This window comes from Pygoscelis adeliae, unplaced genomic scaffold (genome assembly GCF_000699105.1).
Source record: "Pygoscelis adeliae isolate BGI_AS28 unplaced genomic scaffold, ASM69910v1 Scaffold273, whole genome shotgun sequence".
NCBI lineage: Eukaryota > Metazoa > Chordata > Aves > Sphenisciformes > Spheniscidae > Pygoscelis > Pygoscelis adeliae.
The window spans coordinates 1,366-29,361 of record NW_008824416.1 but is presented as its reverse complement, the minus strand read 5'-3'; the positions used below and the strand labels follow the sequence as shown (position 1 = coordinate 29,361).

Sequence of the window (27,996 nt, the reverse complement as noted above, 5' to 3'; positions counted from 1 at the left end):
GAAGTCAGCACTGGAAGAACTTCAGAGTTGGGGAATCCTTCCTCAGAGCCTCTAGGCAGTGACACCGATGTCCCAGCAGGCTTCCAGAGCGTGTTGTCTAAAGCTAGTGTAGCTGAAAGCAAGGCAGGAGGCATGCGAGAGAGCAATGACAGTAGCAGTGGAGATTCGCTAGCTGCCTGCGTCAAAAACCTTCTGAGGAATCCTTCTTCCTCAGAGCCTCTAGGCAGTGACGCTGATGTCCCAGCAGGCTTCCAGAGCATGTTGTTTAAAGCTGATGTAGCTGGAATCAAGGCAGGAGGCATGCGAGAGAGCGATGACAGTAGCAGTGGCGATTCTCTGGCTGCCCATGTCAAAAACCTTCTGAGGAATCCTTCTTCCTCACAGCCTCTAGGCAGTGACACCGATGTCCCAGCAGGCTTCCAGAGCGTGTTGTCTAAAGCTAGTGTAGCTGAAAGCAAGGCAGGAGGCATGCGGGAGAGTGACAGTAGCAGTGGTGATTCTCTAGCTGCCCGTGTCAAAAACCTTCTGAGGAATCCTTCTTCCTCAGAGCCTCTAGGCAGTGACACCGATGTCCCAGCAGGCTTCCAGAGCGTGTTGTCTAAAGCTAGTGCAGCCAGAAGCAAGGCAGGAGACATGCGAGAAAGCGATGACAGTAGCAGTGGCGATTCGCTAGCTGCCCGTGTCAAAAACCTTCTGAGAAATGGATCGCCTGTGATACATGCAACACAAATTCTGAAGAGTGCAGATGAAGAGGAGAGGAAAGCACGAGGTAATAAAATGTCTCAGTTGCATTTCATCAAGTGTTATGTTAGAATGGCAAATGTTTAGGTATATGTTTAAGGGATTACTTTGAAATGACTTTGAAATGAAGAGGGATGGACGTAAGAGGACCTGAGTCTGTTCCCCTGATTTTAAAGGTGTGTTTATTATTAATGATAAGCTTTAATGGGACAGGGCTTAAATGATCAGTGTTTTTTAGTCATCTTACGTAGTATGCTAGAGTGGGATAGAATTGGACTGTTCCAGTTTGAATACCTTCTTTTGCCTAACATTGACACGAGAAAGCGTTTTGTCCACATAGCTATTAGGCATGCGCTAGGTTAAGAATTTTGGAAGGGAGTGTGTGAAAGAGTGACGACTTGAGTCTGAGACTGTAAAGATGACAGAACCAGGCAATGGGTCCTGGATCCATCTTTCCAAAGAAATGTTCAAAAGACCCTTTTTAAATTCTACGCCTGGTCAGTCCATGAGCTCTGGTATTTGATAGTGGTCTTTGTTCCCTCAGTCACAGTAGCTAGAAATGCATAGCAAAGTTCTGATTTTAAGTTCTAAAACTGTTATCATACATGATGTGAGAAAACGGAAAGGGAGCTGCTTTCTGTTTTATGTTCTTTGTGTAGCGTGGGTGAAGCTAAAACTGGCCAGCCGATCTCAAGAATCTGTGTCAGACTTGAAGGAAGAGGACCAACGAAGAATAGAGGAAATAAAGGCAGAGCTGCTTCTGAGTGCCAAGAAATCTGCACTAGCCAAGGTACAAAACAGACAAACCAGCCCCTCTGGAGAAAACTTTTCAAGTGGGGGATAAATGCTACTGTCTTGCTTGTGATCTTAAAGTGATGAATTATATTCCTGCAGTATTTTTGAAGACTGGTGGCTAGACAGGGAGAGGGGGATGCAAACTAATGAGAGCTCTGTTTAGTGGAGACGCTTGTTTCGGCTTAGTGACTTCCTACGTATGTTTTAGGACCAGCCACGGCACATGCTGTTGTGGGTTTTTTGGTTTTTTGTTTGTTTGTTTGTTTTTCCCTAGACAGTAGATGTCTTGGGTGAGGGGGGGTTGGTCTGGGGTGCGTGTGGGGATGACACACAATTGAAGATGTTCTGAAGGAAGGTATGAAGGACAGAGGTGTGGTCAGTGATGATGTGGTGGGAGAATTGGTGTTATTGTGGTGAGAAAGCGCACACAGCTCATGATTCTTAATTTGCTTAATGAGTTCTGCTTTTCACAAAATAGTTGTGCATGTGCTGGTTGTGCCTTGTAAACTCCTCCTTCTGTGGAAGGAGTTTCCTGTACAGTGCAATATTGTCTAGGTGATAGCAGTATTTGGTTTGTTACTTCCCATGTGTTCTGAAATGTTTACAAAGGAGTGTGATTTTTATTTTTGAAAGGATGCTTCAGGGAAGAAGGGAGTAAATTGTTCCTCCTTTATGTTGACTGTATCAAAGGTAATGGGCTTCAAGTGCAAGGAAGAGTCTTATTAGAAAAGAAACTCCTTAACGGTAAGGATGGTGAGAGGAAGATTATGGAGTGCTAATCATAGTATGTTTTTAAGAAGAGCTTGGGCATGTATCAGTAAAGAATAATCTAAGTGTAGTTAATGCTGATTTGGGGCAGGGGTATAGATTAGATGAGCTTTCAGTCTCTTACAGCTCTATTTTTCTGTGAAAACTTGGCATTGAATTGTCATGTTTTGCATATCTCCTTTGGAACATTTCTAGTTCATATATTAACATATAGTATATCCGAATTGGAATTTGTCTAAGCAGGAGTGTATTACCTTCAGTTTGACTTTAAATATCTATTTTCAGCGTTCATCTGATGTCCAGTCCAATTATGTCATGATTTCTAGGGGCTGTCCATATGCCCCAAGATAGGGCACTATTCATAGAGAGTATTTTGAACAAAATCACAGACTGGAAAAATGTGGAGATGTTTGTTTAACATGAGCAGTGGATGGATGATGTATTCATGCGTGCGGGATAGAGAACCCAGAGTTGGTGGAAGAGAGACTGGATAATTAGGCAGAGCTAAAGGTTGGGGCGGTTTCTGAGGAGACTGTAGAAAACTTGCATTTGAAAATACAGTCATAATCTGTCCTAAATTTTGGGTAATGCCCTTAGCTTTAGCAATATATCTTCCTTTTTTTCTTTTTTTTCTTTTCTTTTTTCTTTTTTTTTCTTTTCTTTTCCCTTTTCAGACTGCCTGCCTCCCAGGCAAAGCAGTAGGGTTTTGTTTGTTTGTTTTAATTAAAAGCCTTGCATGAGCAAGAATGAAAAACAGTGTTTTGAGTAGTCTGTCTTTGTGTTTATAGTTTCTTGGGCACGAACAGCATTGGTAATATAGACATCAGCTTCCAAAAAACATCAGACTAAGCTTCTCGGTTATTCGGTTACTGATGTAATCTTTGACTGGGGAACCTGAAAAAAAATATTAACAATTTTATTATTTTTAGAAATGCAGACGATTTTTAAAAAAGAAAAAAAATTAAAACACTAATACATTTTTGCTTCAATCTACTAATTAAAAACTAGAGGCCCTGAAGCTATTTTTTTCCAACTTCCAGATTTTGTTAGATCACAGAGTTGTCCCTCACATTAACTTGTTACAGACTGGAACCAAGTATTTACCTTTGTGATTTAGTGTCAGCTATGAATTGTTTTATCCCAATTTAGAGTAAGAAAAAATTAATCAGTTTTGCAAACCAAGACTCCAAGAAATTGCTTTAGGACAACCACAACACTTTCTGCTTTGATCTTGAAAATATTTTTGCTCTACAATGACTTTAATTTGAGATAAAAAGTAGTTTTGAATTTGCAGAATGAAGGTGGCTGTTTTTTTTTTAAAATAAAAAAAAAGTGTTTTTCCCTCCAAGAAAAACAGCATGTCACTGAAAAATACAGATTGTTGAAAACTATTTGACTGAAAAAAATGCAGCCAGTTTTATTGCTGACAAAATAATCTACTATAAATTTAATGGAAACTGTTCTGTAAAATACCTGTTGAATTTATAGAGCAAAGCTGGAAATGTGCTGACTTAAAAAGAACAGAACAAAGACTGTGAAAAGATATGTTCCTTCTCCTAAACTTTAAAGACTGAGAAAGACAAACTGTTCCTAGCACTCATGCAAACGATTCTTTCGTCAGACCGTCATCTTTATTTAGTGCTTCTGATGCAGGCTCATGATGAGTGTTCTTTTTAGAAACTTTAGACTCTGCCTTTCGTTTTTATAGGTGACAGCTCAAGAAATATAATGTGCCACTGTGATATTTTATTGTTTCTTGCAGAAAGCATGTGAAGCTTGTCTATAAAAAGAAAAGAAAATGCAACGAAGGAGCAGGACAGCTTGGGAGAGTTCTTCTCAGTGATCTTTTACTTCTAAGGATTGTTCCATCTTTTGAGATAGTCGAGTATCTGTTTGATAGCTGTTTGTCACTGGTGATGTGTTAACAGACGCTCTAAAAAAGAAGCATCATAACGATTTTTCAAGTTCTAGCTGAGCAGAGTGTTTAAGGAGGTGATTGGGACATATGCACATAAATGGGCTCCAAACATGTACTTAAGTGCTCAGCTGAATAGTGGCCCAAAAAAGGGAACGCTCTTCTTTCTTAAATTTTCATATTGAGGTACCTCTAATAGCAAGCAGTGCTCATGAGTGTAACTCAGAATTTTATTTTCTTTGTTTTCTCTTCTGTAAAATTGACAAACCTTACACAGTGAATCTATTTTCTGTACCCTCAATTCGTGGCGTCTTCCTGGTGATTTTATAGCTCTTCCATTACACAAGGAGAGAAATACTCTACTCACACTGTTATGTTTTATAATAAACACTAAAACTTGGCAGAAACGCTTACGAATAGATGGCAAACATGGAACTTTTGACATAGAGGGTTTTTTCCTGAATTTCATACTGACTCCATTTGATGCTGACTCTTCCTAAAGGCCTTAATTGGCCACTCATGGAAAGAGAAAGTACAGTGCATTGGGCTTCTTTAGGAGGAAAAGAAGACAAAGGCTGCGGATTTAACTGCAAATGCTTTGTAAACATGCATAAGAAAAGTTACATTTCAGATTGTCTAGAGATGGGTCTTGTGGGACTTATGATAAGCTGATGGCACTCTCCTATAAACTTGTTTGTGATGAAGGGAGGCAGAGAGTTGCCAAGTCATTCCTATAATAGGTTACTGTTTGTCGAGTAATTCCTGCATCTGTGGCCATGCTGATGTGGCTGTAGAGATTGTTTTGCCTGAGCAGGTAAGTTGGCAGTAGAGTACTTACTCCTTTGTTAGGCTTGAGGAGTTTAACTCTAGGATGGGTGATGCTCTTCAGTCACAAAGAGCCATGAACAACGTGATGTTTGTTGAGATTTTTAGGAAAAACATATGAAAAGTCAATCCTAGGCTCCAGAAATCAGCCCTGTTACTGTTGTTTCACTGAAATCGTTAGGGTCTTTCCAGATAAGAAGAATTTCAAGAATAACGGGGAAAAGCCAAAGACTTGTGGGCGGTCTTCTGTTCCAGGAGCAAAGCCTTTCAAATTTAACCATTGTCTTGTGCCGTTTGTACATGTACATTTGTTTTGGTTCCCCCAGTTGAGAGCGAGGGTTTTTGAGTTGCTGTTAGATGTAACTAAAGTTTCAGCATATTAAACCTAAGAATTTTCCTTCTAAATTGAGGAACTTATTACCCCACCTGTATTTTTATGGGTGCCAAATAGCTATCTCTTGACTTACCTAAGAGAGTTCTCGCTCTGTACGCTGTATTCTTCCACTATAAGCTGTATTTTTCCACTCCTTGTACTTTCTCACTTTTTCAGGAGGTTCACCGAGTTGTAGCTATAAATTTGCACTGCAATCTCTTGTGGATCATATGCCATAAGATCTTTTTTGGAAAGATGACACATAACAAGCACAATAAAATATGTGAAAGTCTTGGGAAGATGAGTTTATAGCAACTTCTGTGCTTGCTTTCAGTAGTAGGAGTTGCTGTCTATTACTTCAGGCCATTGAACTGGTACAGGGTTTAGGGAAGAGATCGTCTTGGGAGCACCCCTACCCTGGCACAGGACTGCTCTGTGTCCTTGCATTCTTCTACAGTCCCTTGTTGTCCCTCTTGGCTATAGGAAATACAGGAAGCCAAATAAACTAGTTTACTTGCTTAGAATAGATAAGGCCACAGAAAAGTACTGCTTTAGAATGATAATCCAGACCTTGCTGAAATAGTTTACTGCTAATGACATCTGGGATGTAGAAAGGATGGAACATCTGTTGTGGAATACTTGTTTATACTTTGACTTACACCAAAAATGTTTTTGACTGATATTTATTTCCAAATTTCAACTAGCTGCTGAGGACGTAATCATCCAAGGACCTGTGTTGCACTTCATTAATGAAATATACTCTGCTGTTTCCACAATTGTTTCAATCAGTAGGAAAAAATAAATATAGTCTAGATTTTTTTTTTTAATAAGCTTGTCTGGCCCATCTCCATGGCAGTACATTTATCTCAGATTTGCTCTCTGCACCTCAATGAAAGTATTGTAATTTTTAATGACACTTAAATTAAGGAAGTGCGGATACTGATAAATAAAATGATGTCCACACTTAAGAAACTCTTTCTAAAGAAGGCTGGTGGCCTATAGTTTCACATACACTAACATGAGCTCTAATGGTTTTGATGTAAGGTTTGGATGCTGATGTAATTATTTGTCTTTTGTCTTGTCCATTTCCAGCATTCACTAACCATGATACTGCCTCTGACACTAAACTGACCTGTCAGAAAGAATTGGGGTGAAATAATGTAAGAGAGCGCTGCTTTTTAGCATGTTGTGTGAAGTGTGGTGTGGTATTTTGTGTCAGGAATGGGACTAACAGCATGATACCTGTTTTAGTGCGTATCTAAGTGAGGGGAATCTCAGCGTGTAGAAAAATGTTCATTTCTCTAGAACCGATACAGCTGCTTCCAAAGGTTAGTGTTTCAGTTGTTTTGTTATTGCCCCTCATTGGAGGTGCAGTGCTAACAGGTCAGGTGAGTACTTCCTTATTTTGCTTCAGGGCAAACCCTGTTGCAGTTTTTTTGATCGACGCTGACAGTAACAAATTACCGTGAGTGCTAACTGAAGGTTTTCCCAGTTGTACTTGCAAGGCTTTCTCTTTGTGCTCTTAGAGTAACAGGCTTTCTGCATGCATCTGGGAGCGTGATGGTTTATTCACTTGTTTGTAGTGTGATCTTTAATCTAGAGGTATTTGCATTTCTTTTCTTCCAAACTACCTTCTCCTTACACCAGTCAGGTAAGTCGCTGCAAAGATCAGCTGTCAGCATTTGGGAGCTTCTGCTGTGATGAGAAAAGTCTTGGAAGCAAAGGTCCTGTCCATCCCTATCTCCTGATGCCCCAACATGCACGGGGAGTTGCAGAAAGTAGGGAAGTGAGGGTGGTGAGCCAGTCGGAGAAAGAGGATCACGTTTTGTTTGTCTGTCTTGTTGATCTCCGTAAATCTCTGCAGATAATGAATGTGCCTTGTTAGTATCTGCTGTATGTAATGAGTTGAAAGAAGAGTTTGGAATATCCAAACTTCATCAAGTATTGAGACACATTTATTTCTACTTTGCTTGGCAAGTAACTAGAGCCGTTTGCTGAACCCTTCATACCTTTTATCTCTGTATAGTATATTTAGTGCTTTGTCTGCAAAAGGTGTGTCGAGAAACCAGGTTACATTTTGAGATGCCAGAAGAAGGTGTAGGTTCCTTAGCGAGCAGGGGCTGTAACCCTGGGAATTTTCCAGTTACTGCAGTGTCAGTAATCTGCCTCACTAATAGGCGGCTGAAAGGCAACGCCACCTGATGAGTATGCTCAGAGTAGGGTGTGGATTTTTTTTTTTGTCTGATTCTGCTGAGGGGCTATAGTATATGTTGCTTCAATTTTATTTACCTGGTATGATAAAGTGCTGTTGATTGTTGCTGTTGGGACTTTTTTTGATGGTGGAATGGGGATTGAGGTACAGGAGAAGATGAAGCAATGAGGACCGGAGAGCATGCTGAAGATGGGAATGGTTAGTAAAATCAGGCAAGGAAACCAGGACAGAAGTTAGTACTAAAGTAAATTATTAGTTTCAGTTTCCTAAATGACCACAGGCAGGTAATTTAAGACACAGCATTTTATATTGTTGTGTAAAATACATGCCAGATATGCCTGAATACGTGTAGTCAAATAGCAGAGTCCTCTGATAGTGGGGGGGTGGTACAGGTGTGGGACAATTTGCATGGTCAGACAAAGGTGTAAATGTAACTTATTTTTAAAAATAAGATTTTATGAGCAAAGACAACTGACAGTGAACTTCCTTGGTTTTGGTGGGATTAGTGTCTTATCTGTTGCGAGGAATACCTTCTCTTTTTTACAGCATTGTGACCAGCTTTCCAAACAAAAAAACAGTATTTGTGGCAAACATACCTGTTTTGTCGGGAGAATGAAAATGATCTGCACCTGAGAATTGGAAAGTTTTTACAAGTTGTCATTTACCTTAAAGAGCAAATCAAAGCTGTGATTATTTTCAGTCATTTTTTAATTATTGTCAGCAGTGGGTGGTGACCATAAAAAAAAAAAATAATTATTACAGCTCTTGTCTGAGAGGGAAACTGGCATACTTGTTTTAGGGGAAAAGAGATATATCAATTATGGAAAATTAAAGCTTTTCTAATTAAATATTTTCTCATGCTTTGTAAAGAGCAGCTTTCTTTTCTTCCCACTTGTTCACATGTAACTGAGTTCCTTTCATTTTAGTTCTGCTTCATAAATGCTAGAGTCAAACAACTCAAGTGCAAGGGAAAACCTTTTATATCAAGTTCTGTTTCACATAGTGATAGTTATGGCATAGCAAAATGTCAGATGCAGAAGTATCCCTGTAACCTTAAAATGTCATGTAATGTAGTGCTTTGGTAGCGTGGAGTTTGTTTGGACTCTGGTCCAAACCACAAGAGTTTTAGTGTGTGTCTGCTACGTGATTTCTTGGGGGTCACCAGAACTTAACGTTCCATGCTTGGTTAAGGTTTGAGTACTTATAACTGGAAGTAAACGTGGGTTTCTGCAGTGTTTTGTTTTTCCATGGAGCTATGAAGGGACGCCTTTCATCAGTAATTTACAGATCACAAGTAGTTAAGTTGTATACGAGATCTCCATCCTTGGAGATTTTTGAAACTTGATGGGACAAGACCCTGAGCAACCTGTTCCGATGTTGAAGTTAGCCCTACTTTGAGCAAGAGGTCAGACTAGAGACTTCCAGTGGTCTCTTCCAACCTAAGTGTTTCTGTGATTTTCTGTGGCTAGTTGGCTGTCTCTTTAATTAATAAAATTATCACTGAAATCAACATATATCGCTAAATCTTTGTGTGTGTGTCTAAATCCCTTTGAACTTAGATAGTGAATTTAAATAGTGAATATTCATTCAACAGATAGTCATATCGTTCACAAAACTACAGGGTTCTGTTATAGATGTCACTGCTGCTGTTTGTTACAGCATCAAAACCTTGTTAGCTAATTTGCTGGCACTTCAGATAAGACAAATTTTTAATTAGTTCCATTAACAGATGAGTTCCAGAGAAAGTGTGTGCTCATTCATGATGACAGACTCTTGAGTATTGACAGCACTAGCCTTTCTTTGAGTTCTGCAATCCAGATTTTGGCGAGGGTGGGAAGTTATCCACATAACCTATGTGAATTCTTCTATATTTTTCAGGACCCATGGGTATGTGGTTTGGAAGCTGCTTCTGAGTATAGCCATAATCAGGAACAGGACATAGAGCATTTCAAAACTCCGAGTGACAAAAGATTTCAAACTGACAAACACACACGAGCTGTCAGCACTAAGGAGCTTTTAAAGTCAAGCCTACGACAAGCTGTGCCATTATACAGAGCTGATCCTTCCGATTGTTGCCTGCTGAAGGATACGCAGTTTAAATCTTTGAGTACCATTCGAACACCTATCTGCAACCGACATCAAACAGTTGCAACTAGTCATTCTGATGCCGTTGTTGAACTTCATCCACCATTGCAGAAGGAATGGGACACATGCGCAATGAGGTCTGCAGCTGCTTCCGATATACAAACAGAAGTCTATTTACCAGCTCAGAAGAAGCTGTCTGTGGAAAAGTGTTCTGAAGATACGGCTAAGCAAATTACTTCTATCACCTTTTCATCCCAAAAACGTTTGCAGTTACCATTAACTTCCATGGCGCTCAGCACTAGTCTTGGTAGAGATGGTCTTGATGGGATAATGCCTTTGGAGGTTGACTCTGCTAGCACTGAGGAACAGAGCCATGACAAACAGCACTGGGAAGGATATAAGACCTGTCCTCTAAGTCCAGTGCTTGCTGGCTCAGTGTCTAATGAGATTGCTTTTACTGCTGAGAGAGACAGGTTTCATTATGTCTCTGCTGACAGTAACAGAGTTGGAGCTTATCAAGAAACAGACTGTTTGTCAGATCAGGATTCTGTAAGCATCCATGCTGATAAAAGACAGACCCTTAGTGCAAAAAATTCTGATGTTCTGCCTCAAGATGTGACTGAGTTGGGCAGGCATAGTGCCAGACTCGTGGGGCTTGACTGCAGTACAAGATTCAGTCAAGAAACGAATAGATTTGATGAACCCCATTCTGTAACCTCTTACCAGCAGGAGAAAAGCAGCCCACCTGGCCACGTCCAGTTGTATGAGAGCTTAGAATGTTCAGCTGTACAAACTGATTTGCTGAAGGGCCGTATTAATTTGTTGGCAGAAGAAAACAAAAGTCCTTCTGATGAATTACCTCTCACTCAGAAAGAGGTTGCGAGAGAGCAAATCGATACGTCTCACCATTCATCTACGGATGAGGTTTTATCCACCACGTCTGTATGTCCTTCATCACCAACTAAGAAAGTACTGTCTTGTGTCCACGTAACTCTTTCCTCGAAGTGTAATAACTCAGAGCTGCATAGTGACTTGAACACTCCAAATGAGAAGAGATCGTGGGATAAACCTGAAGTTAATACTCAACCTGTGTCTTTAAAAACTCCAGCAACTTTAATAGAAGCTGTTTCTAAATTATCAGCTGCTGACCTTATTCCAGAAGATCAAAGATCTTCATCTTTCCCAATGCCAGTGTCTTCAGCAGATCCCTGCCTAGTGCTTTCCCCTGTTACAAGCATAGTGGGGCAAGAGCTGCCTCTGCAAAGCAGTGAGAGACCACAAGTTACTGTTCTGGGTTCAGGGGGGTGTAATCTGAAGAATATCTTCAACTCTGTAGTTCCTGCAAAAACTGGGAAAAGTACTTCTGATGCTGCCACTCAGATAACAACAGAAAGTCCTGAAAAAACAACCTTTTCAGCAGAAATTTATGTTAATTCACAAGACGGTGAAAATGCTGTCCACCAGTCGTCTCTCCAGAAAGCACATGAACTTCCCAACAATACAACTTCATCTCTTAACAAGATTTCCTCTTTCCCAAGGCAGGGTGGTGAGCAAATTACTGTCTTATATGTATATCTAGACTTTAATCTATTCAAGTTTGAGATATTTATAGGTATTAAAAACCGAAAACAAACCCAGCTTTTTTTGTGGAAGTAACATTCTTGAGATAATTTTGATATTTAAAGTCGCTCATATGGGAAAAAACCCAACCCTTAAACTTGGGCTTTGCAGTCTTGTGGGTAGGGAGTTGTATCAGTACAGTTGTGATTCATTTCAGGTCTAGCTGGAATGGAATTTGTTGTGTACAAGTCTGGTTCAAGAAAACTTTCTGACATTTGTTTCTAAATAATTTGATTTGGTTCACTGCTTAGAGTTTATCAAGAGATATATCTGACATACTGATTTACTCTCTAGTCAAGGTAGTACAAAAACTAAGAGGAGAATATGCACATCACTATTTTCAATAGAATAAAATAGAAAATGTGGAGGGCTTTTAAATCTGTTGATGGAGGAACGTGGATGTTGCGCAGTGGTTTCCCACAGTGGTGTTTTATACTACTGATGTGTGTAGACTTGTGTAGTTTTCATGATTTTTCCTGGGCTCCAGGCTTTGTATCTCTGTTCTCAAGGTGTAAAATAGTATGAGTTGAGAGAGCAGATTCTTGCATTATATCAGAGTGCAAAAAAATATTTCGGCTATCTGATCACCTCTTCTCTTTGCTGTTAGAAGTCAGCTACGTTCTGGTCCAAACATTTGATGAAATGCTGTTATGACAGCATGCTGTTTTTATTGACTTGAGAGACAGATATCCACGCTCATTTAAAATTATTTCATGAAACATGGATCAGCTGGGAGCTATGTGGGTATGTGAGGGGTTTTGTTTTTTTTAAGTCGGTGTTTGTCACCCTAATCACAAATTTAACATTGAATAGGTAAGTAAGCTATTTTTTCTAGCTAAGAGACAGTCATCCTTCTAACCATTGGGTGGGTATTAAATAATTAAATTAATTAATTAATAATTGCAATTTATTTTCCTAAAGAATAGGGTATTTCTCCAGATTTACCACAGTGAACATCTTCAGCAGTCTCCTTGGGTCCTGATTTGTTGCTTTTATCTTCAGTTGCATTAAAGGATTAAAGCCTGACTTCTGTTAATTGCTTTGCGTCCCACAGATCAGCCGTTATTGCTGCCGTATAAACCTTCTGGAAGTACTGGGATGTATTATGTTCCTTATCTAAAGGCAGGATCCAAAATTTCTCCAGTTGGGTCAGAAACCAGTGCTGAGAGCTCTCACTCAGGTACTTATTTATCTTAGGCCTTCCAAATGCAAAATGATGGCTGTGGTTCATGGATCAAAATATACCTATTTCGTATGCGGAGTTGTCTCAGTTGAGCTCAGAACTCTTCTGTCCTACCAGTTTAGAGTAAGTGCATTGATGTTAATAGAAAAATGTCTTTGTTCATGTTCACACCACTTTATAACACAAAGATGTATGAGTCCTGACTGAAGGCTATGGTTTAAATTTCTTTGATGAAAGGGATGTTAGTACTCCATTCTGGCAGTGGAAAGAAACAAGGCTCAACGTTTTACAGCTTGATAATTCTTTACTTTCCTCTGGGAATTACTATTCAGTTTGGACTCTTTTCATATCTCTGCCAGTTCTCCTTCTTTTTAGTTCCCTTATTTATGTACATTCTCCCCTTTTTTTATATTAATTTGGTATGAGTGCATTCTGAAATATCTGCATAATACAACACGCATTTCAGATAATAGCTTTCTCAGTACTGAATTTCTTTCCTCCATGTTAGGGGATCCCAGTGTAGAAAGCCCTTCTATAAACTTGTAACTGTGGTTTAAAATATATATTCACGTCTTCCCCCCATCCTCCCATCTCCTAGTGAAAAACACTTCTCATTTATCGGGGGAAAGGATGCTCTGTGATTCGTCAACTTCTTTTGCTTTGCCTGCTCTTATTTTTCAGTTCTCTCCTATATGTAAAGAATGCATCACTTAAGCATTATAGGTCTTGTTTGTAGGTTATTTTCAGTGAGAGCTTTTTGACATCCAAAGTTATTTGTAGACAAAACTAACGTTACAGAGATGTCCAGTTCCTGACAGACGTGCCCCAGGGAAGCAGGTTGATACAACAGTGACAGTAAGTGCACAGATTAGTCAGCATAGCCACAAATTGTGCTTGTAACTGTTTATATGTGCCTCTGATCATCACCTTTTTCCAGTCTGTCTGTTGTAATATAGTCAAAAGGAGAGAAACAAATGTGATGTGAGTCTGTTGTTTTGCAAAAAGTATGATGCTAGATATAAAAATTCAATATGCATATGAGGCAGTGCAAGGTTCTAGAAAATGTATGGCAGAATTAAAAAATAAATTTTGTTTTTTAAACTGCCTGCTGCAGCGAGGATTCTTAGCTCATGAGTAGTAGCTGAAGGAAGTTGAGTTGAGTAAGTCTGCTGAATGTAACCAGGTGGTGTTGACAAGGATGATAAATCAGTTAGGGGCCATTTTAGGTTTCTAACATTAGGAGACAGCGATATGATAGCGAGAGGGCTCTTGTTTAGAGGTTATACAGACCTACTTTAGTCTTCCAGTTTTTCTCCATTGCTGTTCTGAGCTTAGAAAATAGATATTTACATCAGTCAGTGAAAATGTCTGGAATTTTAATGTGAGCAGAAGGGAGTCTGGACATTCCAAGTCCTGTGTCTGGCTTCCTAGCAAACCTGTCTAATGCTAACTTTCTTGTATTCTTCTCTGCTCATTAGCAGAGTAGGTAAAATTTATCTACCTCTCAGGGAAGAACATTGTCGCTAAAGATCATGGAGAACAATGTGGCGTAATACCTGCTGCTGCTGTATTAGTCACTAGAACTGCTCACTAGAGATCATGATTGTTGGTTGCTGAATATACTGGTACTAATACTTGGATAACAGGCTTTCTTTCAGACGCTGTCTTTGTTGTGAAATTTCTGTATCTATTTTTCCTGCTGCCTCTTTTTACTCATAGTTATTGATCTCTTTCTCTGCAGGGTCAAATGATGCTCTTCCTCCAAGGTTTCCGGCAAACATGCTTGCTTTAAGGGATGATAACCCTCCAGACAGTACAGCTATCAAGCACAAAGAAGGAATTTACAGTAAGAGGGCTAAGCCCAAGATAGCCTGGGCTGAGGAGCAAATGATACCGCTGGAAGCTTTCCCAGGTAGTTAAAGTGTGTGTTTAATTTTACTTGTGTTTTCATACACATGAAAGAAAGCAGAGCAAAAGAATTATGTTTCAGGATCCATGATTTCTGGTCTCATGATATTGCTGATAGTCTGCTTGAAGATGCTGAATTTGACTCGTTTTTCTCTTCCCTATCTTTCTGCTCCTCCCTGACAGCCCAAATACTTGGACATTAGTATTTGCTAGCATTCCAGTGGCCCCAGTGCTTATTGGAGCCTTTGTAAGATATTTTTTTTTTAGGTTTGGTGGGGTTTGGCTTTTTTTAGTTTTTGTGTGTGTTTTTTTTTTATAAGACACTCTTAAGTTTGTGAAGTGCAAAGTCGTCTTTAAGTGTAGAAAGGATGCCCGTGTAGAAAATGACAGAAATTCCCTGGTAAATAAAAGCAGGTGGGATGGCTCTGTATATTGGGTTGGGGTTGTGTTCCTGCCCACAAATACACTGACGTCTTGTGAGGTCATATAAAGTATCTCTGTAATGTTGGTATTTAACTGACTTTTTAAATTTGATTTGACTGATGTCTCTTTCTTCCTCCCCTCCATTAACCTTGTTGGATGGTACTCCTGAGGGATGAAGGTCAGGGTTTACTACTCTAGTAGCCTACTTTAAGGCTTTATTTGTTGAGAATGCTGACAAAATGAAATTACACTGTGCTAACTGATGATTTTGACAGTGTGTCTCATGACAGTAGCTAAAATTAGTCCTGATGGACACTCCTTTTGTACAAAACCTTATTCTGTGATTTTGAGTGGCAGCTGAACTTCCTCGAGTCTGAGTAGGGATGAGGATTTTTGTTGTGTTTGAGAATTGCATCTTGTTCCTGGACAGAAGTAACTGTAAACAGAAAATTGCTCGGTGGTTGCCATCTCTCCTAAATGCAGCTATTAATTCCTCAGGGAAGCTGTTTATTGCGCAGTACAGTATTTTGCAACATGTGCTATATTAAACAAAGAGTGGGCAAATTGCAAGGAGGTAATATAATTGTGGCTGTTAATGAGGAATGGGACCTGAAACATATGAACAGCGTAATGGATTCTGAATTAGAGAGTTCCTGCTCTCTTCTAGGCAGTCACATATATAGGGTTTTTGGGAGCCCATTTATTTTTCTTAGTGTCACGTAAACTTGTTATATGAAGACATTTAATGAAACAGATTTTTATGGAGTACCTCAGTGTGAATATTATTGTCCTTTTTAAGCAGGCAGCTCAATATGCCTGGGGTAAGGTCACCCCACAGACCTGTGCTGATGTATTGATAGGGATTCCTTCTGATGATTTTAATTCTTCACTGTAGAAGGGGTTTTCTTTGAAGGTTTTCTCTTCAGAATGGAGAGATTTTGGTAGTTCCAGAAGATAATTTAAAATGATTGCATAAGACATGCTGAACTTCATTGTTTTATGTTCATTTTACTTTTTTGGTAAGTGTACATAGGACCAATAGTTGAAGTAGTGCAACAATAAAGACAATGTTGTCTTAACCTGGCTTTTCTAATGGAAGAAATAATTCTCTGTGAGCGTTTATAAAATGCAAGGATATGGAAACAAATGGAGTAAGATAGAAAAATGCTTTTTTTTTCATTTACTGCGGGTAACTCAGAAGAATGCTGGGTCATGGCGGTAGAGCTGAAGAAAGAGGGTGTGTATAGAAGTGAGCTCTCCGAACAAGAATCTGCAGTAACAAAGAAAATATCATGTTGGAGCAGAGATCAATGGATACCTGTCTCTCTGAATAGCCTGGATAAAAATGAAAGGGGAACACAGGTGTTAATATAAAATTATCTGATAGTATTTTTCTGTAGTTGTGATGGTCTAAAGACACAGGCAAGAAAAGAACTGTAAGCAGAAATAATCTTTTGTTAAACCAGCCAGTACAGTTGGAAATTTAAGCAAGCTTTCTGAAGAGACTTGCATGTCTAAAATCTTCTCTGACTTCTTCAACTATATTTTTAGATGGTCTAATAAAAGATTACCTCTACCCACAGAGCTTGTCTAGAACTTAAAATTATGCAAGTTATGTGTTTTTTTTTAAAAAAGTTTCTCTATATAGACTTATTTTTATTTTTTGCCTGTTTGCATTCCTTCCATTTTGTTGGTAACTTTTTGAAAATACAGAAATAGCAAAAATTCTGCATAGTATTCCCAAGCCTGATCTCATTTGTCAGGAGGATGTGGAGGAATCCTCTTACATGAGTATATAAACATTGACCTTGTATGGAAAGACAAATTCCTCCAATTTCAGAGTTAGTGAGACTGGGTCTGGTTATGCTACTCATGATCTTGATGTTACACTGAAGTGTCTCTGTGTTGGGAAGGGAAGAGATGTATAAAATGTGAGGAAAAAAGTGACTAAATAAAAGTAAGGTTTATGAGGCAGTGTTAACACTATGAATTCATGCAATCGTAACCCTTCCTGAGCTTATCTTGCATCACTTTTTCCCATGTGGAATTGAGGATTTATAAAAACATAGCTTGTGATTCTTGGTGAGGTGGGTAGGTATTTTCCTCCTGGGGTAGGGAGAGGCTTGGCTGTGGGACTTGCCACCCTTTCGCTGAATCAGTGGCAAAGCTTGCTCAAACGAAGGAAGGAAGACCTGGTTTCCAGTTCTGTTCTCATCAGTAGATCACGGTCACGGAAACAAGACTGTTTAAAACAAAACAACAAAAATACAAACAAAAAACAAACTTAGGAGGAATGTTGGAGAGCTAGAGAAAAACTAGTATGAGTGTGATTCCTGCCATTAATGGGGCTTGATGCGCATTTGCTGACAGCTCCCCATTACCTAGGCACTGGTGTTACCATGAGTAAATGGACTGTTCTTTTTTTCTATTGACTTTGTATTTATATTAAAGCTATTACTACTCTATAAGGCATCTTTACACGACATACTTGGCTAAAATGGCATGGAGTATCTTGCAGTAAGCATAGGGACTTGGGAAATCCTTCTGGCACTAGCACCTGTAATTCCTACTTTCTGCCTTCATGGATCATTGTATAATTCAGTCCATTGTACAAAGAACATAACACGAAACACATTTTTACATTTTAAAATTTGATTTTTTTTTTTAACAGTGTATTACAAATGGCTTTAAAATTATTTTGGATTATATTCCTGCTAGCACATGCTGCATGCATACTTAATGTATGTCTATCACAAATGAGTTTATAATTGGATTTCTGCATATAGTCCTTTGTAATTTCAGATAGTAGCATATTCTGGGGGGATTTCACTGCTGCTTTGAACTAAAATGTGTCATCTGAGCTTGAAAGCAAAGCAGGGCTAGATCTTTGGTATGCTATCAGAGATGGTTTGAGGAGCTGTGCAGGAAGTGGTATTGGTTGTCTTTATATATATGCTGTTCTGAGTTAGTTAAGAGATAATGTTCAGGCATAGCCTTAGGGGATGTTTATACTCCCTGGGCATGTGTCTGAAAAGAGGCAAAATGAGTTATGGCTGCCTGTCATGAGTTTCCATAAATATAAATAAAGACTCAGTCCAAATTTTGGTCTGGGTAATTAGCTGTGGTGTATCTAGATTCCTCCTTCAGATTCAGTTGGATATAATATTCTCTTGGATTCCATGTTACAAATGATAGAAAATATTATTTGTGTACTTTGAATAATGCTGAAACTTCATTTCTAAGTTTGTTGCATTTTGGGAATGGGTACAATGATTCCTGCTTTCAACCCTTTGAAGTGTTTGGAAAATGTTAGGACGAAAATCATCCTGTTTACGATTTGCTGTTTGCTACTTGCTTCCTTGTAAAGAAACAAAGATTTTAAAGTGTCGTCTTCTCTTCTAGAACGCACAGATCATTCGAAGTCTGTAAAAACCACTCATTCGGTCTTCAAATCTGCACGGTTCTACCTTCATCGTCCAATGCCCGTGTGCGAGAGCTACTTCCTGTCTGACAGCTCGCTGTCAGAAGGCAGTTCTGGCATTAGACGTGCTAGACCTTCCTCAGGGCCTGTCTTGCAGAATCGGAAAAAAGCACATCGTCATCAATGTGGTTTCTCTGTTTGTCATAAAAAAGGTGGTGAAAATGAATTCTTTCCACTCACTGCAGAAGCAGATTACAGCAAGAATGAGGATCTAAGTGTTAGTTTGGGGAGTGAAACGTCCGGGAAGGAGCTACTTCAACATGGCAGAAGAGAAGCAGAACAAAAGGCAGCTAGAAATTATCCTGTGCCGTGTAGCCAAACAACTCCCCTTAATGAGACTGTGGAGAAAGACCTGCCACCGAGACAGAGAACCCACTCCAGGGGTAGATTAGATGAACTCTGGATTAAGTTTTTGGAGTGCCAGAAGAGACACCAGCACCATGATTGTAGGAGTAACGGTGAGCTGTCCCTTGTTGAACGCCTCGATCGATTGGCCAGGGTCCTTCAGAATCCCATTAAGCATACACTGATACCAACAAAATCTGAAAAGAATGTTTCTGAAAAGAAAACTAAGGGAAGAGAGCAGAAGAAAATAAGACTGCCAGAAAAGAGCATGTCTGAAAGTACCTTAAAGCCTAATGCAACACATGTTGAAGAAAGACCTTGTATCACCAATGATAAAAATTGCCTTGTTGAGCTCAGGAAAAATGGGTCAGGAGAAAAAATTATCTGCCACATGAATAAAATTTTGGAGCACCAGCAGTACTTGGAAACTCCTAGTGACACTTCCTCAGAGACAAGGCTTAGTAGGGATCACGGCACCACAATCAGTTCCACCACCTCTGAATCAGATGTGGTGACCCAAACAGAGATGGAAACTGCTACTCAGACTGAGGAGAGCAGTTCCATTTCCACCATTGATACTGCCAGGCTGATCAGGGCTTTTGGGCATGAAAGAGTGCAGGTGTCACCAAGACTCTCCCAGCTTTATCATACCATCAACCACCAGAAGAGTCGCTCTGAAAAGCGGGACAAGGGAAGTGGCAAAGCAGTGGGTGTAGAATATCCAAAGGTTACTTCCGAGAGACACAGGAAAAGGAAAGAGATCCAGGTATGTGGTCAGTTAGACCAAATGACAATTTTAACTAATCTTTACAGGAACTCCTAAACTGCTGTACAGTAGTAGAGTTTGTTCTTCGGAGAATCATTTAACATTTCCCAGAGAGTATTGTTTATATGGTAGGCTTCTGTCTTTGATCAAAGTAGCTCAAACAAGTCTGTCTGCCTTTCCAGGAATAAGGATGAGATCAAAATATCTTAAAACATCAATTGTGTTTTCTTTCCCTTTGTTCTTATTTATCTTTTTTCTCTTCCTTTATTTATCTTGGAAAGGAAGATCCTGCTGTATCTGATTTCTGGTTACCTGCAGGTTCTGTGCTTTAGCAATCCTGAAGACAGTAGTGGCAAGTTGAGGTTGTAGATTTTGACTGCATATTGCTACCTGAATATCTCTGGGCCACGATGATACCATTTCATAAAAATTGGAATTATTATTTGAATTTTCTTACTGTTTGTCTATTTTAAATGTTGGAATTACTTTCTCTTGCTGAGTGTTGGTTGTAAGCTGCTTCAATTTCTGTATTTGGCGGTTTAGGCGTGTTAAAAGACCAAGCCTCCACCTTAAGCATTCTAGGTGAAAAGTCTGGAGTAAAGCTGTTTTAAAGTGGAGGAAATCTTTCTGATTACTTCAGCTGAATTTGGCCATTGCCCTTTGGAGGAGAAATGAAAATTAATTTCCTGAAAGGGAGCCTTGGCATGGATTTGGTGACTATAGTAAGAAATTACAGAGTTTTGGTGTTCTGTAACATGCATTAATGCTGAAAAGTACAGGAACAAGTGAGAAATATTTTTCTTTTTTTCATATTAACAGAAGAAAGTGGTAGTGTCGTCATTACCAATAGATTTCATTGAAATGAGTTAGGGTTTGGTTTTTTTACAGAAACAACTCTAACTCAGTCTGTGTGTCAAGTAAGCTAATGAATGTATGTCTGGGGGAGAAACACTGTTTTTCAAGACTAAGAATGGTTTTAGAAAGATTTTTATTAATGTTTTTATAATATTTATTTAAAGGTAAAATAAAATTGTCATAAACTTTGCAACATTAGGACTATTAATCAGAACACTGACCATTTAACAATGAGATTCAGATCCAACATTTCTTGCACGGTTGTAGTATTTAGGAGATTATTTTATTTCATATTCCATTCATAAGACTAATCTTTCAATGTCTGTTTGGACCTTAAAAGCAACATCTAGTCTTTTGCCTGTTGAAATCACCCGTGAGATAACTGATTGCAGTAATAGTATATGAGAATAAAGGCTCACCGTTCCTGGTGCTTGGTGTTGCATTGAGCCCATATGGCTTTAGAAAGTAGTATCTTTTATCTGCTGATGTAGTGTTCTTTTTAAAAATACATATAAAGAGACACATAACCCACCTCAAATAAGGAGTGAGAGAAAATTGATGGCAAAATGGCAAACTTAATTTAAAATCCAAATTTTGGTAATGTCTGTGATGCTTGGCTGAACAGAAATCAAGATTTATTTTTTTTTAGCTGCAAATATCTGTAGTTCAGAGACAGATATTTATGTATAGGAGGAGCCCTACCCCTAGAGAGACTACTGTACGAATCTTTCAGGCAAGATTTGCATTTTGTAGCTCATTTTTTTTTTTTTTATGAGAGCCTATTGTCAGCTCTGCTTCCAGAAAACTTGGCTACAGCTTTTTTTATTTATAGATGCTGAACCCATCCCAGAAGGTTTTTATTTATTCCAGTATCTCTAAAGCACTCTTCAAGCTGCCATCTGGTAGCAGGTACAAAGCTAAAGGTTGCACTGTTCAGCTGCTGAAGGGCTTTGAAAGCACTGCACTGAATAGTCTAGTCCAAATAGGAATATGCATGTCAATATTCAGTATTGAATGGCTGCTTATATTTATTTGTGCAGGCTGATATGCATATGCATGCAAATGGGTTATCTTGTTTTTTTCCCTTACTTTATACTCTCTTCATTTTTGCTGAGCGCATATTCAAATTTGCTTCTGTTCTCTGAAAGAAGATACATATCTACTACATCTGTCTAGTGCACTCTACTAGAGCTGAAATAGCTTTATGAAACTAAAAAACAGTTCTTGCCAGTATGCATGAGAGTAAAAATTGCCTCCTTTTAATGTTGAAATGAAATTATGTTTTGCATTGAAGTGGTGATAGCAGAGGTTCAATAAAAAGGTAATAAAAAAGCCTCTGTTCATTTGCATCGTGGCTAGCGTTATGAGTTACTAATAGGATACTAATTGCTATCATCAAGGAAAAAAAATAAATCTGTTTCATAATTAAAAATTAAATTCAGGGGAGTTGCAGAGATTGGTCTGTGCCGCACTGTTGGATTTGAAGCCTGGGGAAGCACTGTCAGTTAATTGCTGTTAATAAAGCACTAACCTTCTTTGTATTTTATATAACCAAAAAACATGTGGACTAGATGCATTACACTTACAGAGTATATTCCTTTTTAAATGGCTGTAAAGCTATAACATGACATAAAATTTAAATTAATTTATTATAACAAAGTTGTGCTGCTTACATCCCTGCAGCTGGAACTTCTGTTTGTGTGAGTGGTGAAGATGTGAAACTAGTGCTTTGCCTAAGCCATGATCTTACCACGTGTCTCCTTTTTTCTTGTTTTTATTGAGTTTAGTTTTCTCCACCTGGAGAACTTTGTGTAATGAGGATCACAGGGGGAGAGAACTTCCCATGTTTTGAAAGGACTTTGCTCTGCCATGCCAGTGGTACAGAACTGGAGTTCAATGTGAATTTACAAAGCAACATGTTAATCTTTCAAGACAGTTTGTTTCTCCAGCAAACCCAGCAACCTTTAAAGGCTTTTGGTTTGAGAGGGTAGGAATATAGGATTCGGTTTAGGTGTTTATTCTCCCTCTTTCCAAAGCAGAAATATTTCACACTTTGTGGTCTTTCATGACAGTACAGCCAACAAATGATCTTGCCACAGCAAAGGTTTTTATAAGTCTGTCTTGACAGGCCACATTGTCTCGGGAACTTCTGACAAACGAATTGGAGGATGCTCAGCGCTGTACAGAATCTGATCACAGGCAAGCTCTTGCCTGCAGAAACCATGCACTCTTCTTACCAGAACGGGATGCAGAAAGTGCATTGGTGCATGAGGATAAAGTCAAGGCTGACTGTTGCGTGGCATAGCAATAAGAGACACCGATCAGCCTGTGATAAACATCTAAATAACAACAGAATCAAAGTACAACAAGTGAAGAGTGATGACTATAACTTTTTTGCTGTTTAAAACCTGCTTTCTGTTCATTTTGGTTAGTATTTCAGGAATTTCTGTTCTCTTGCTTGTTTGGGTTTTTTTGTGTTTTTTTTTCTAGAAGGCGGTCTCCCTTTCATCGGATTTACCTTCTGCAAGCAGCAGTTCATGGGGGCCAAGCTCTGCTCTTAGTAACAAGCGGCGGACACGGATGCTAAACAAAGGTATCCAAGCAGGTGAGTTGTTGAATTCCAGACTTGTTTTGTCTGTATTTGCTTCTGCCTTTCATCTCTTTGGAAACCGTTCTCGAAAGTCTGTTGCATGTTTCTGGTGATGGGTATGTACACGCAGCATTCTTCAAATTCACTTCAAATGCTTTTAGAGAAAGGTGTTATGTTCTAATTAAAATGAGCCATTTCATTTCCTTTCTTGGTCTGCTTGAGTAGTAGCCAATTTTCTCACTTGCTTGTAAGTTTTATTAACCTAAGCTGCTGATCCATTTCGATAGTAAAGGTGGACTAACTGTATTTTTTTATACATTGTTTTCTCCGCAAGACATCTGTTACTTACAGAATGTATTTTGTGGGCATATGCTATTTCAGAAGGCAACTGCAGTGTTTTGTATTCTTCTTGGTAATATTTTGGATGTTATATTCTATTTAAAACATAAGCTGATCCTGGACTGGTGCAGTGCTGCACTTGGGTTTTTCTGGTGGCAATTGTCAGTTTATCCATTGCTTTCATTTACACGCCAAGTTCCCATCATAAGATTGAGTAATGGCTTTGTTTTATTCATCAGACATATCAATTATTTATTTATTACTGCTTTTTTTCATGTGCAAGTGGATTGAATCACAAAGGTATTTTCATGGCTTGTTTTCAAGATCATGTTATGACTTTTTGAATGTTAGTTGACACCTTCCACTTCATATGTCCCTGTTAAATATTTGGGGTGGTGTTTCTGTTAAATATTTGTAGTGCTGTGAGCAAACCAATCTTCTACAGCTAAAACATAGTTTTGGATGGGACACACTGGGCAAACCAGCAGGTCCAGAAAAACCTGCAGTTCCATTGTCCAAAAAGTAAAGCTGTATGTTGACCTGCTATTGTGTCTTTCAGCAGCAGATTTGACGTTAACTCTCCAGAGAGTCAGCTGAGGTCCCCAGCAAGTGGCATAGTTGGTTCAAGTTTAATTCCCATCCCCCATATATACACACACACACACACACACGAAAGTTACTAATGGGTAATAATGAGTTACTATATACATACATACATATATATATATATGCTTGTTTTGCTTGGGGTACTTGGTTTATACCACTTTAACGTTATTCAGATAATCATATAGTAACAATCCTGAGTCACTGTAAACTCTCCTTGAATCGAAAGTGGGAATATTAAAGATTTTGACTTTTGAAGGTGGGATAAAGAAAGTGATCCTTCAGCTTCAAAGTAAAAATTGAGGGTCATCCTCTGAACTATGCATGTCACGCGTGCTGATGTTAAAGTAGTTCTAGCTACTCTGGAATAAGATGTTACTGCTTCTTTTTCAACTACAGGAGACTTGGAGATTGTGAACAGTGCAACTAAGAAAAACACTCGAGATGTTGGTGTGACTTTTCCTACCCCAAGATCTAGCCAGCCAAATCAACGGCCGCAGGAACCCTGGCATTGTGTTGATGGTAATTTTGGGGAGTCAGATGGTATGGTCACAGATCATCGGGCAGCAGGAAGCAAGGGTAAGCAGAAGGGACAGCCAGGCAATTTTTTTGTGGAGAAAAGGACGAAAAGGAGCAGGCTGCATTTACCACAAGGTCAGTCCAAAATACGCTTTCTCTTGCAGACTAGAAAAGCTGTATATCTCAACAGCAACCAGCAAAATATGTGAGGAGAATAAGCTAGGACATGGAGTAGTCTCTGTCACTAGCACAGTCTGTTCTTATTCTGTTTTTATTCAACGAATTGTAAACAAAACCACTATGTCAAGTGAGCTCTCTAATGCTCTATTATGATGGCATTTTCAATTGAGCTGTTAAATGCAACCTAGCCAGTAAAGGTAGTAAATGGGAAGCAGTGAATAAGGCGAGGCAAGATGAATGAGATGGGAATCATGTAGATGCTTAACTTTGATTTTCAAGGTATAAAAGGTTCTGTTAAGCTCTGAGTAACTGGTCACTGTAAGTTGTACTTACTGTTTCATGTACTGAGGCTTCAAAGAACAAGTATTTTTTCAGGAGTACTTGAGGGAAGATTGTGGCACCAGAAGAACTAGACTTGTCTCCCTCTTTTAGCTAGAGTTGCATTTTTGGGCTGATGGTGTAGCCTGCTGACTTTTTTTTTTTTTTTAAATTTCCTGTCAGTCTTCACAATGTCATGATTAAATGTTTAAAAATGTTTTCCTTAGTCATCATTGTTGTTGTTGTAGGGACAAATCATTCTCTCTCTCATACCGGTTTAATTTAGAATATCTGCTCAGAGTACTAGCTGATGTATTCAAATCCCCTTATGTATGTAAACTGTGCGTAATCTAATTCTTGTATACATATTTAACATTTGGAAGATGTAAAGCATTTGATCTTCAAAAAATATCTATAAAAAGCCATAGGGCTTAGGACAGCACAGAGGCTCCTTAAAAATGAAAAATTGCTGATAAATAACTATTCTTTCTATAAAGAGAGAAACTTGCAAACTAAGCCATTTTGTGCCTTTTCAAAAGTGTTGTTTGACAAAGACTTACTGGTTTTCTGACACTTGGCAAAGGAATTCTTTTGAAACTGCCAAAGGTGTCTGATACAGAGTCCCACTGTTATTAAACTGAAGTGAGTATTTATTGCAGTGTTAGGCCACTGATTGGACTTGGCTAAGACCTTGGGCATTGTCGTGGTTTAACCCCAGCCGGCAACTAAGCACCACCCAGCCGCTCGCCCACTCCCTGCCCCGGGTGGGATGGGGGAGAGAATCGGAAGGGTGAAAGTGAGAAAACTCGTGGGTTGAGATAAAGACAGTTTAATAGGTAAAGCAAAAGCCGCGCACGCAAGCAAAGCAAAACAAGGAATTCATTCACTGCTTCCCATGGGCAGGCAGGTGTTCAGCCATCCCCAGGAAAGCAGGGCTCCATCACGCGTAACGGTGACTTGGGAAGACAAACGCCATCACTCCCAGTGTCCCCCCCTTCCTTCTTCTTCCCCCTAGTTTTATTGCTGAGCATGACATCATATGGTATGGAATATCCCTTTGGTCCCGGCTGTGTCCCCCCCCAGCTTCTTGTGCCCCCCCAGCCTGCTCGCTGGTGGGGGGGGGTGAGGAGCAGAAAAGGCCTTGACTCTGTGTGAGCACTGCTCAGCAGTAACGAAAACATCCCTGTGTTATTGACACTGTTTCCAGCACAAATCCAAAACACAGCCCCATACAAGCTACTGTGAAGAAAATTAACTGTACCCCAGCCAAAACCAGCACAGTCATAAAGGGCCATAGATGGGGATGGAAAGTAGACACATGTATTGTCTACAAATCTTTATTCTCTTCTGTTATCTTTTAACAGGGATTTCATGGTTCGTCCAAGCAGAAGACTTGAAATCTGAATCTAGGAAAGAAAACCATTCCAATTCCTTTTCTGGTCCTGGTCCGTCTTGGTTTGAACCATTGACGAGCACAAAGCCTTGGAGAGAGCCTCTCCGAGAGAAGAACTGGCAAGAGCAGCAGCACAGCAACATGATTCAGCCAGCAGTTCCAGAAAGAGATGCTGAGAACAGGTCCTCGCGGCCGCTCGTGAAGCTTACGCTACAGGTAAAGGCACACTGCACTATAAGGCTGCTGAGATCTTGGTAGGATTTCAGGAGTTATGCTGAATCTTGCGGAAACACTTTTTGTTCCTTTTTTTATTATTTCACCTTTATAATCATTGGAAGTCAACATGTTACAGACTGCTCCTGCTTAAAAAAAAAACCCAAACAAAAAACCCCAAACAACCAAGAAAACCTACAAATTCATCAGTCCTTTTTGCTTACGGTAATCTGGCTTTCTACAATACACTAATCTATTTGAATTGATCTAATATTTTAGGGCTTAAATCACTTGGCTTCAGGAACTAGAGGGAATGTAGCTGACATAATGTCAAGTCATACTTGCTTCCATGCAGAAATAATACTGTGATGTACATAGTATGTGATTAAAATGGGCTTTAATTCATACAGTGCAAACTGTGTGTGTGTGTGTACATACATGCATATACGGTGTACACTTCAGATCGGGTGTGATCACTCTAAACATCTGTGGAAAAATACAGATGTAGCGTACAGAGAGATCATCCACAGCAAGTGAAATGTAAATTAGGAAGTGCTAACTAAGGTGCACTTCTGGAGTTTCTTTCAGTTCAGTTGCATCTGCTCATGTGCTCAGAGACTGCCCTGTGATGGAAATGGAAGTGTGGCAAATGGAGATATCAGGAGATTGCTTTCAAAATTCCACTTCTGATCCAATATAAATTGCTAATGTTGATGTGCCCACTGATTTATAACAAGGGAGATTGTAATAAGTTACAGAATCTTCTATCCTGTAGGCTCAACTTTGTTAACTTTTTGCCATGCTTTTCTGAGAAGAAGTTTGTGTCCCTTTTGCTAATTATTTTAGCAATTTTTTTTCTTTCTGGCCAGTTAATTTTCTGGTTGTTGACAAATAGTTTGTTAAACAAGGTCTCTGAGGATCTACCCAGCATTGAGGATACAAGATTTTGTATGTTATACCAAATACTGCTTTGATGGGAGTTTTTCCATGCTTTGGTAATGGTGTTAGATATTTTGATTATTCCCTTCCAGCTGTAGGGAGACAGTCTGGCCACTCTAGACTTTGTTTTGTGTCATCTCATCTTAGGAGGCTCTTGCAGTGCATCGCCCTGATTTCATCTCCCGCTCTGGAGAGCGTGTGAAGCATCTGAAGCTTGTAATGGAGGAGAGGAGGATACAGAGCGTACTGCAGTCTGAACGAGAAGAGCTATTTAATCCTCCGGAGAAAAGAAGGGGCTACAGGAATGCAAGTCACGTGCAGTCCGACAGAGGTACCTTCATGGTTCTGCTTTGTACGTTCTGTAGGAATTAATGAATTTCCACATTACACTAAGGGTGTGTGTATTTTTAATAGAAGTATTACAATTACTTAACATTATTGTCTATAAGAGTTCATAACTTAAAAAGGAGTCATATTGTTGCAGTACTATTCTTTGTGAGTAGACTTGTTCACCATTCTCTTATCTCAAAATTTTCCATTTAGGTTTGCTGATTAGAGAAAAGAGAAGAACAATTCCAAAGAGTGAAATGGTTCAAAGATCTAAACG

At 39.2% G+C, this 27,996-nt stretch overlaps 1 protein-coding gene across 1 annotated transcript; it reads left to right on the top strand.

Annotated features, from left to right (window-relative positions):
• Positions 1-132: 132 nt before the first annotated feature.
• On the top strand, positions 133-27,996 carry ALMS1 (Alstrom syndrome 1; the record flags this gene model as incomplete). Its single annotated transcript, XM_009320887.1, has 11 exons — positions 133-769; positions 1,401-1,531; positions 9,508-11,260; positions 12,389-12,514; positions 14,259-14,429; positions 18,251-19,440; positions 22,786-22,900; positions 24,227-24,349; positions 26,209-26,453; positions 27,537-27,720; positions 27,933-27,996. Coding segments are annotated over exons 1-11 (4,739 nt in total), but the record flags the coding sequence as incomplete, so codon positions are not given.